Below are 11020 nucleotides of genomic sequence, written 5' to 3'. Positions count from 1 at the left end.
TCCGGTTACTGAGGTGCTCAACTAGAGTTGTGATCAAACAAAGGGGTTCATGTCATACCATAACCACGGTCACCTGGGTTCAGCAGCCCTCGAGACGGCTCCTTGACCATCTACTCACAGCTAGACCGAGACTTGAAACAATCATCACGGCCTTGTCTGGTCTGCCTGTGCTGAGGCTCGTCGTCGTCGCATAGAATTCACATATCCCACTGTCAATATATACAATACGCCAATGATTCCAGTTATCACTCCAACCGCAATTACCGCGCCCCGAGGAGCATCGGGATCGCCGACCCCCGTGAACTGATATCCTAGCCCCACATTGATCACTCCCAAAATGATCATGATCCGCCCAAACCAACGGTGCATGTAGGCAAAAGGTCCCTTTCCGCCAGTCTTGCGGAAGAACCGGTGCTGGAGAAGGCCCATGGCAGGCTGAAAAAGAGCCAAGCTGGCAATGACCACGATCCCAATTATGATATGGTAGTGCACCAAGTTGTGGATTTGCCGGGCCATCGAGACTCCCAGGCCAAGTCCCACGATGGCAACAGCCAAGGCAAACAGTTGCAGTCCTCCATGGATTTTCACGACGTTGGACGATGAAGAGAGATGAAGGAGCAGCGCAGAAAAAGGGAACAAGATGACGAAGGAAGCCACCATTAGTACCCCGTGAGCGATCTTTTTGCCATGGAAGACGGCCTCTGGAAAGGGATAGTCGGCGTTGGCATGCGCACTAGTGCTGATGATGTCGGTAAAGGGATTCACGCTGGTTTCACCAGTGGCTTTTGTCAAATCCACTGTCTCAACACCCATCACATCATGTTCGAGAATTTTCGCCGACAAACTACGTGACTGCAATGGCATTCCATAACGCACCCCCCAGATCCATGAACTGCTCGCGCTGGTCAAATTCATGCTGCCCTGTCCCCAATCAATGCAGCTATCACATTTTATATTGGCTGTGATCATTGGCCCATGGACTCCGCTACCATTCATGACTGTAATTCGCGCCTCAGGGTTATACAGGGGCTGCGTGTGTCCCGTACTGGATCGCGGGGAAACGGTCACATTGTCGCCGGACGTATAAACCACGAACATATTGGCCCCGGCCATGTGGTCTCCTTGGCCCAAGGCAAACCACTCTATGCGGCGAGTCGAATTCATTTGAAGATAGATGGGCCGCGAGGTGCTGGAGTTGACAGTGACGGCGGGGATATGGATACTATAGGTGAGTCCATTGGGTCCCAATGGAGAAAAGGTCTGGAATTGAGCCCCGACCAAGATGATCCAAACCAACCAACAGGTAAGATGAACAGTCATCATTGCAACGGTGGCTCATTGACTCTTTTTCTCCTTGGTGAATGGGAGATCACGTCTCCTAAATACATGGATGCCGGTGATTCCACACCTCTCGTTACACAGGATCCTTCAATGAACAGACCGGTTGGTATATCAACTGTGGATACCGCTGTGCCTCCCGATACCTAGGTTCTCCCTTCTATCTAGAGTTCTACAGTTGCTCGAGCCCCGGTTGGATTGGTGTGACCAACACCAGCTCAGCCAAACACCTTCTGGAAATGGTAGTACTCGACATGCCGGATCAAGTATGACAGATTGCAAATCCTCTATTCCAATCTCCCATTCGGCCTTGATGTGCAAATCTCACGCAACAGTCCATGTTGCACCTCCACACCTGCCGGCAGATTGGTTGGAGAATCTTCGCAACAGGTTTGATAGGCGGTGGACCTAGAGTTCACCAGCCACAATCTTCACGGTGTCTTCAAACAAAAGACGACACGCATTTGCTACTCTAGGGAAAGCGCCGTTCATGAGTCCAGAAATTAAGTCATTCCCCGAAGTTTCGTGTGGCCTAAGAGCTCGGCGACGAGGATCGTGGCTATGCAATTCAAACTTTACTTGACAAGTGGGCCTCCCATATTCGAGTCTACAACGAGCAAAAGGCATATCCTGTTGATTATAACTAGGCAACAATGACGAACATTGCTGAACATTTCAAATCAGATCAGATCAGCACCATGTTGAGTTATGAATCAAGACACGAATGAGTTGCTATACATCCCGTCAGGGAAAAGACTTTTATTTGCTTTCGTACAGGTACTAGTATCGTCGTGAGACCACAGCCAAGGCTGATTGTAGGTCTATTGCATAAGCTGTTAAACAAGGGGGGTGGAACATGGGGTGGTTTGAAAGGTACTGTGACCATGTGCCCGTCAGCTTAAATGATCAATGAAACTTGGTCGCTACGGGTAAGATTAGATTTAAATCAGACTGCGAAAGTAATTTTGCAGACAGAAGAAGCAATCGAGCATTACATGTTCCTCTCAAGGCTGTCATATCTAAACAGAAACGATGCAATGCTTTTAAACTGCAAGCACAGTAAGGCTGTGGCGACCTGTACCATCGTATCACGTGATCACGCGTTGAATTGGCGTCTTCAGTGTCTCGGCAACGCGAACTTCTCTTCCCTCTTGATAAACACTCGCCACGTCCAACTTTCCCCTCCACACAGCTCAGATTATTATATCATGATGGTTGTGGCAGACTAATTGATCACCATGGATTGTGGTCTCTTCAGGGATCTTCGCCCAACCAAAGGCTTGTTGATTCACCTTGTTCAGGAATTGTCTTGCGTCAAGCCGTCCAGTCTCTTGCCCTCCCAGGGCATTTTGTACAGCCCAACCCTCTTTTGATCCAACAGCTCCTACCTCGGTGGGAGCTGTTGGGGTCAACCACCCTAACCAGCCACTCAGTCGTGTGTGTCTTTCGAGACCAGTTTCGCGGGAATTGCATGCCGAGATCACGACCAGCTCCATCGATCCTGACGGAACGAAATGCCAAAGTTTTGTCGGTTCATCTGTCCGGATGGTTTACTATGCCAGTGTTCCTAGAGCGAGGCGTCAGTTTTCCAATGCTGGGCAGTATGCAGGTCGCAGGCGGATGGTCAACGTACGTTTGAGGACGGTCTTCAAGGAGAAAAAGCAGGTGGAGCACGTCGGACGCCTCGGCACGAGAGGTTGTCTTAGGGAGCATCAACAACAGATGGATTTATGCGACGTTCCGGTCTCGAATGTCCATGGGCATCCTTCTAAAATGGTTCAGAGATTCGGCGCCTAGAGCACGACGGACACTATTACACACGCTTCACTGGCTGCAATTTACCATGGCTCCCTCGTCGGAATCTATCCTTATCTTCGTGATACTGCCCAGGCAGCTTTCATAGTGAGGATCGTCGCGAAGTCATTTTGATTTGTCTGCAGTGATAGCCACATTATAGACCGTTGGCACGCTCCAGATGGCAATGCTTCTTCCCATGATAGTTGAATGTTTTCGAGCTTGTTCGCTTGTGCATCTCCGACGTTGTCAACCATCAGCCGTCCCGTACGTACTCTGACGATGGAGATACCTGGGTATCTTGCCCCTGCTTTTCACCTCTTCGAATCTGCTCCTGGCTCGAGGGCCACTACGTCCCTAGAATCCCGGCACCAGCCACCCCGATTCTACTTTCCCTATCTGAAAGATCCAGACCACCCGTGTTAGCCATCTCTTTGCAATGTAGTTTGTAAATTGATTGATGGGCGGCGACTATTCAACAATGAGCATTGTTCATTGTTCCTCCTCAAGGGAGAAGGAAGCGATTTTTTTCAGGATGTTCTTTGTGCGCTTCATACATAACTTCGCCTTCCCGCGTTGGAATGAAACAAAAACTTGTCCCTGAGGGTTCTGTACCACACACGAGAGACTGGCTTGATAGCAGCGGCTTTTTCTTCCAACTTTCTGGATCCACCAACCCGAGGAGCGAACGATTTCGTACCCCAATTCGATTAATTACGTTGCGCCTACACGTACGCCCAATATTGATTTATTTCCAACTGTGCCGGGTTGAAGATGTTGCGAGTCGTGTTCATTTGGCCTCGCCTTGACCTAATCGCTCTGCATCAAGTTCGCCATATCCACCACCTTTTCAAACTAATCACAGTCGTCCTGGCTAGATTTTCAAGTATATTTTCCTCTCTGTTTCTTCGATTTCCTTCACTCCTGATGATGCGGTTGTGGTCGGATCATACAGCACTATTCAGTGGATAGCGTGGGGCCTCTCTCGTGTGAGGATCAAAGCTTTGGCTTGTCCATGCTAACTTCTGGTGCGGTATTTTTCCGACTCGGTCTCTGTTTCCGGATTGAACGAAGCGACTGATGAAAATCATACCAAACTTCTGCTATCAAGGGACATCTGAGAGATTTTTGTTGCAAATCGGGCTTTGGGGGAACCTAGATGACAGCGTTTATGAGGGTGGGTGTGAATGACCAGCCGTTTCCTTTGCCTCGGCAAGGAAACGGCATCTTTTTTTTCTCTTATAAGTTGCCCCTCCTTCCACTCCATTCAACGCATCGCTAACTACGGCTTTCAGGGACGGTGTGATGCCGTGCTGGTTAGCTCCGCACGGGTAGCCCCACCCGGGGGGGGGATTCGGCAAGACGCAACTGTGATTGGTGGGCACATCGGTGCTCAGATGCCTGTATTGCTGAGAGCGGGATCCTTACGCGAGAGTCTCGGCCTTCTTTCTCTTTTTTCGCCTTTTACGCTTTTAGGCCCTTGATTTCTATTAGCCAACCGGCCATGCATCTCATCTATTCTATGGGCTATGACCGACTTGGCTTAGCCACCCGAGGTTGTAATGGCGGGTCCTTCCGCTGCGTCTAGGATTGGCAAGTTGGTGATGCCCCAGTCTTCTCGGAACTTTGGTAGACGAGTACCTCCACCATCCCGTATTTCGCGTAGCTTAACCTACTGGGGCCTACCAGGGCGTCGGTTTGGCGAAGGGCCCGTGGCCACTTTCCCTGGAAATCAGACGGTTACGTGGGCATGTCACGATAGCGGTCCAGTGGATCCCCCTGCTTGCTCTTTGACCAGGTACTACTGTGGGTTGATAAGCGACGTGAAATCTGAGGGTCCTACTTTGTGCCGGTCATCTCCTCGGAGCGTGGGAGGCCTTGTCCTCTTTTATGAAATAAAGTCGTCTAGGACCTCCTTTTCTTGCCAACTACATATCAACATGCATCTGTCCAATGTAGCAACTCGCCCTACCATTATATCCTCCGGGGGATCCAACATGGCCACTCCTCATAATTCAAGGACAGTCGACGTGGATGAATATCAGAAACTGAATAACATTCTCTCGTTACTGTTTCCCTCTACAGTCCATGTGCAACAGTCGCAAAACATCAATGCTCGAGTTCATACGCTCCGCCTTCTCACCCTCTCGAACGGTGGTCGACTGCTTTTAAAGGGCTCTCCTCTGCCAGGAACCCCCTCCTACGACACGAACGCTTTTTCCTTGAGACCGAAGCCCGTTTCCTGGTACTCCTGGGCCAGAGTGCCAATCCTTGCATTCCGCAACTCTATCATTATGACCCGCGAGGGTCCCTTCTCGGCTCCGCCTATCTAGTCCGACAGTATATAAAAGGACGAAATCTGACAGAGATGCAACATCTAATCAATGCCCAGCAAGGAAACGATATCGACCGCCACCTAGGGTTTTTAGCTAGCACCATCGGCCAGAATGTGGCTCCCAGTTTCGGCTCTTTGCAACAAGTCGCCATAGGCGCGGGAAAGCGCTCCTGGCGAGAGGCATTCTGTGCTCTCTTTGAAAGTGTACTCCGTGATGCCGAGGACATTTTCATTCACCTGCCCTACGCTGAAATTCGCCACGAGGTGGCCCGTCTGTCTAGTGCGCTCGCGGAGGTGACCTTACCCCGTCTTGTGGTTGTCGGCTTTGGCCGACCATGTCATGTCCTCCTGGACGAAGTTTCGCATCAACTTTCTGGTGTGGTGGACTTCAGCAGTGCTTTCTGGGGTGATGTCTTGATGGCAGAGATCTTTGAGAGTCCCACTCCGGCCGTCCTGGAAGGAGCAGGTCTACCTTTGTGCAGAACGAAAGGAGAGGAGATTCGCCTGTTAATGTCCGTGTCTATTCCTCCATAGTGCTTGCATTTCTATATGCTAACGATGGTTCTTTTCTTTACAGGTATTCATGTTATCGGCTGGTGTCACAGATCACCTTACAATATTATCGAAATCGCGACGAGGCGACAGAGTTTGATGCGCGTCGGAAACTACTGGCCACTATCACAAATTTGGTTGGCCTGGAGCCAATCTGAAAAGGGGTGACCGGGGATAGATGATGAAAATGTTTGGAACAAACATGATACCCTTGATTTTCAACTTTAGATCTGCATACCCATAAAAGGCTGCAAAAACCAGGCTCAGATGGGCCTGCTATATAATTCGATGATTCTAACGTGTTTCTAGCTCAAAATAAGCGGCAAACCTTTCATATTCAGATCATTATGAATTTTCCTGTAAAGTCGCGTGTTTCCAACGGGTGAAGAATTTTCAATAGCCTTACGTTTATTTCTCGATGAACTTTAGTCGTGAATGGTGCTGGGTGTTTGTGGCCCTATTCTTCAGGCATACACTCTCGGGCATCCACGCGTTTTCCAGTCCCGTGCCAGTGATTACTCATCTCATCCCATGACGTCGCGGTTCTTTTCCTCTTCATTCGGTTTTTGTAAAGATTTCATCCATGTTTGTCCTGCAAGACGATATGCTATTTTACCTTCTAAACCTCGAAATTTCATTTTATCAGAGCTCCATTCCTATAGGATAGATCTATTTCTCTTTCTCTCCACACTCCACACAAATCCTGAGAACTACCAACTTTTTTTTAAAACTTGAAACCTCCCTTCACCAAACCCATCATGCCTGATCTTCGTCGCCAGATCTTCGAGAGCGGCAAGACCACATCCCGCAAAGCAGCCTCCCGTGAAGCGTCCAGGGCCACCTCTCGCGCTAGTTCCAAGCAGACTTCACGCCAGTCTTCGCGAGCTGCAAGCAGGCAGCCATCCGACGATGAAGATGCAGGATATCTTTCTGATGAAACAGCTATGAGGTAAGCCCTCACTCGTCCTTATTTCTCGTTCCATCTCTTTTTTTTTTTCCATCTGTGGGCATTTCGAGTTATCCCCACAGTCCCACTTAGTGGCGGGATGATGTCACTGCCGTCGAGGGCTTTTTTTGAGCAAACATAAAGGCTACTTTACTAACTGAGTGAACCATATAGCATCGGCTCACTGGACGACGAGAATCCTGAGCAAGATAATGTAGATTGGCCCCAAGAACTCGCCGATCGGATTCAAGAAATACTCGACCGCAAGCGTTCCAGTGTGCAGGGTCGTGAGGAGGCCCTAGCAGCCTTCTGCCGGCTCACCAAATACCATTATGCGGTGGAAGAGATCTACGCGTCAGTTTCTGATCTACTGGCTGCGTTTTCCAAGAGTGTTCGGTCGGACTCTGTTCGAGAGGTGACCCTGGCACTGCGTGCGATCGAGCTGCTTGCCATCACAGCCAGTGACGATAAGGTCTTTGAAAATACCGAACCACTTTTGACTCGCGCAATTCAGGACTCGTCTTCCAATGCCGTCAAAGCTGCGGCCATCCAGTCTCTCGCTGCGTGTACTATCTTCGGTGGTGCAGGTGAAGATGGCATCCTCGACCAAATGACCTTCCTCCTGGATATTGTCGCCTCTGATGGGCAATCAATCAATGCGGCAGATGACCCACTCAGCGTGACGGCAGCATTGCAGGCTTGGGGATTCCTGGCAGCTGAGATAGAAGACTTCGAAGAAGAGAGCGAAGAATCAGTACAGATCCTCATGGATCAGCTCGAAAGCAGCGATTCGGCAGTACAGATTGCAGCGGGTGAGAACATCGCCTTACTCTATGAGAAGAGCTACACCCCACAAGAAGACGACGATGACGAGGACGAGGATAGCGAAGAAGATAGCGACGAGCATGAAACTGCTACCAACGGACCAAAGCTCGTCAAGCGTTATAACGCCTACCATAACACCCCGGAATTAGAGCGTCAATTGCAAGCTCTGGCACATGTGCACTCCAAGACAATCAGCAAGCGCGATAAGAAATCTCTCCACAGTAACTTCGCCTCGATACTCACCACCGTTGAGAACCCGCGCCGTGGACCTCGTTACAATATGGCTATCAACCAAGACACAAACCGACACTACGGTAGCACTTTGTCGGTCAAGATTGGTCGGCACGGCGTCATGAGTATCGATCGGTGGTGGAAGTGGACTCGCTTGACGGCACTACGCCGAATCCTCCAGGGTGGCTTCACTGAGCACTATTACCAGGGCAATCGTGCTGTTCTCAACAATTTGCCTGTAATGCTACGAAGCGCCGAATCCAGCCATGGAACGGCCGATCGACAAAGCGCGAAGAAGGCAGCAAAGATGCGGAACTCTCGACGATGGACTGCACAAGATTCCGATGATGAAGACTAAACTTTGTCTTTTTTTTCTGCGTTTCAATCGTTTACAAAAACTCGTTCAGTACATTTCACGATGCTCATGATGATGATATTGCCACCTATTGTTACCCGGTTAGAGTCGCAATGTTAAATAAGCGTTCTGTATACTGTTTGCATTGTCCATGCACATAAATTCTCTAAGTTAGTATAATCCTCCATAACCTGTAGTAGAACAGCGTATGAGTAGTTGCCTGTGGAATTATAAGTACCCAGAATGACTCTAATTATAAGCTAGAACAGTAGAACGCTTTCTCTTTTTGGTATTCTTAGATATGTACAATACAGTTTGGCAAATACCCCCGGGATCCAATGCATCATCCTAAAACTCCGTTCGAACCAACTTATGTCATCATATACTTGGGTCCCTCCCCACCCTGAGGGGTCTGCCAATTAATGTCTTGAGTGGGAACCTTAATATCGCATGTCTTGCAGTGGATACAGCTAGATCATCCGGTTAGAAAGAGGTCCAAAGTAGGCCAAGGGGATGAAGACTTACTTTTGCGAGTTGATCTGGAATCGGACTCCGTGCTCCTTGCTAGGGTCCTCGACGTACTCGTAGACTCCAGCAGGACAGAATCGGTTCTCGATACCCTTGTATACGGGCCATGCCAGATCCTTGTGCTTATCCCAGTCCTCCACCTGAAGGTGCACCGGCTGGTCCTCCTCGTGGTTGGTACCCGTGCGGCTGACGCTAGTTAGAATGTCGAAGCTGATCTCGCCGTCGGGCTTAGGGTATTCAATCTTGTTGTATTGCGAGGCGGGCTTGGTAGCCTCAGCATCAGTACCGTGGTGGCTGAGAGTCCAGGGCACGCGGCCCTTGAAAATATAGGCCTCCAGTCCGGAGTAGAGTAGTCCACCGAAGAAGCCAAGGGGGCTGTTGAAAGAAGGACGAATGTTGCGTACTTCGTATAGCTCCTTCCAGATGGACGAATCCCGGAGAGCTTGCTCGTAGTCGAACAGGAAGACTGTGCCCTTGTCTTCGCCCTTTAGAGCGGAGAATGCGGCCTCGGCGGCCAGCATACCTGACTTCATCGCGGTGTGCGTACCCTTGATCTTGGGGACGTTCAGAAATCCAGCGGTATCACCGATCAGGGCTCCTCCAGGGAACGCGCACTTGGGGATAGATTGGAAACCACCTTCATTGAGTGCGCGGGCACCGTATGAGATGCACTTGCCGCCTTCGAGAACGTCCTTGAACATGGGGTGGTGTTTCATCTTCTGAAACTCCCCGTACGGTGACAGCCACGGGTTAGGGTAATCCAAACCAACCACTAGACCAATGCTGACCATATTATCGCCAAAGTGGTACATCCAAGCACCACCGTAGGTATCCTTGGGCAACGGGTATCCCATCGAGTGGATGATCTCTCCGGAGCGGAACTTCTCCGGCTGAATCTCCCAGATTTCCTTAATACCCAGGCCGTATGTCTGGTTCTCGCTGTTCCGTCGTAGATCATATTTCTTGATCACCTGCTTTGTCAAACTTCCATGGCAACCCTCTGCCAGCAATGTGACTCGGGCGTGGAATTCCATTCCCCGTTCAAAGGTGTCCTTGGCCTTGCCCTCACGGTCCAAACCCAGGTCGTTGGTGGCCACACCCTTCACGGACCCGTCGGGCTTGTAGACCATTTCGCTGGCGGCGAAACCGGGGTAGACCTCCACGCCCACTTCCTCTGCTCTCTCGCCTAGCCACTGTGTCAACTCACTCAAACTGAGGATATAATTGCCGTCATTGTGCATCTGCGGTGGGACCGGAAGCGGGTATGATCCGTTCTTGGTGAGATATCGCATCTTTTCGCCCTTGGCGGGGGTTGCGCCTGTGAAGCGCGAGGGGTTGTCTTCGGACAACCAGTCTGGGAAGAGCTCGTTCATGGCGGTCGGCTGGAGAACATTGCCGGACACAATATGAGAACCAATCTCACCGGCCTTCTCCAATAGGATAACGCGGAAATCCTCATTGCCAGCTTCGTTCGCGAGTTTTTTCAATTTGATGGCAGCAGCAAGACCGGCGGGACCTATCGAATTCCGGTTACGTGTTAGAGCGGGAACTGAATGCCATGTGATCACCATGTGAAGATCGCCACATACCACCGCCCACAATGCATACATCCACCTCGTCATACTCGCGGTCCAATTTGCGGGGATCAAAATTGCCGTTCTCGTCGGTGAATCTCCGTGTTACTGACTGGGAAAAGGCACGGGTCTGGGGAGAGGTAAATGTTGTCCGGACGACACGGCGGTCGGAGGTCGAGAAGAGACGAGCTGAGCGAGCTGAAGAAGCGAGGGCGGAAGAGACGGAGGGGGCAGCTCGTGCGATTCGAATGGAAGATCGCATCTCGCGCCTCAACAGAGGCAAGATGGCGCTCCTGGACGCCATCGCGAACGGTAAGACGAAGAGGCGGGTAAGGGTAAGTATGGGCGGTTGGAGGACAAATCAGCTATAGGTGCAGGGCATGACCATTTGAGTTAAATGCTAACTCTCGAAGCTTATGTCAAGTCTCAGCACCTTCAATAGCCGAGTAGCTTTTGGTCTAGGGTTTTCGCTGGAAACGCCGAAAACCGCCTACCCGAGGCCCAGCAAGGTTGCCGTTCCACCAATCACAGCGAGTGTGATT

At 50.5% G+C, this 11020-nt stretch overlaps 5 protein-coding genes across 5 annotated transcripts; 3 read left to right on the top strand and 2 right to left on the bottom strand.

Moving 5' to 3' along the window:
- Nucleotides 1-144: 144 nt before the first annotated feature.
- Nucleotides 145-1323, bottom strand: N7503_000056 (cytochrome and DOMON domain-containing protein; the record flags this gene model as incomplete). Its single annotated transcript, XM_057059617.1, has 1 exon — nt 145-1323. The coding sequence occupies one exon, from the start codon at nt 1321-1323 to the stop codon at nt 145-147; it is 1179 nt and encodes a 392-aa protein (XP_056926540.1).
- Nucleotides 1324-5072: 3749 nt separating this feature from the next.
- Nucleotides 5073-5465, top strand: N7503_000055 (Aminoglycoside phosphotransferase; the record flags this gene model as incomplete). Its single annotated transcript, XM_057059616.1, has 1 exon — nt 5073-5465. One exon carries the CDS (start codon nt 5073-5075, stop codon nt 5463-5465), a length of 393 nt encoding a protein of 130 aa, XP_056926539.1.
- Nucleotides 5466-5500: 35 nt separating this feature from the next.
- Nucleotides 5501-6177, top strand: N7503_000054 (uncharacterized protein; the record flags this gene model as incomplete). The annotated part of the gene is made up of 2 exons (XM_057059615.1): nt 5501-5979; nt 6045-6177. The coding sequence occupies 2 exons, from the start codon at nt 5501-5503 to the stop codon at nt 6175-6177; spliced, it is 612 nt and encodes a 203-aa protein (XP_056926538.1).
- A 600-nt stretch (nt 6178-6777) lies between these two features.
- Nucleotides 6778-8379, top strand: N7503_000053 (IFRD domain-containing protein; the record flags this gene model as incomplete). Its single annotated transcript, XM_057059614.1, has 2 exons — nt 6778-6968; nt 7140-8379. The coding sequence occupies 2 exons, from the start codon at nt 6778-6780 to the stop codon at nt 8377-8379; spliced, it is 1431 nt and encodes a 476-aa protein (XP_056926537.1).
- Nucleotides 8380-8746: 367 nt separating this feature from the next.
- On the bottom strand, nt 8747-10782 carry N7503_000052 (electron-transferring-flavoprotein dehydrogenase; the record flags this gene model as incomplete). The annotated part of the gene is made up of 3 exons (XM_057059613.1): nt 8747-8846; nt 8902-10420; nt 10494-10782. The coding sequence occupies 3 exons, from the start codon at nt 10780-10782 to the stop codon at nt 8747-8749; spliced, it is 1908 nt and encodes a 635-aa protein (XP_056926536.1).
- Between the last annotated feature and the right edge of the window lie 238 nt (nt 10783-11020).

This window comes from Penicillium pulvis (genome assembly GCF_028828015.1).
Source record: "Penicillium pulvis strain IBT 33274 chromosome Unknown contig_10_segment0_segment0, whole genome shotgun sequence".
Lineage (NCBI taxonomy): Eukaryota > Fungi > Ascomycota > Eurotiomycetes > Eurotiales > Aspergillaceae > Penicillium > Penicillium pulvis.
Note: the sequence above shows the minus strand (reverse complement) of the source record. Positions and strands in the feature narration are given on the sequence as shown.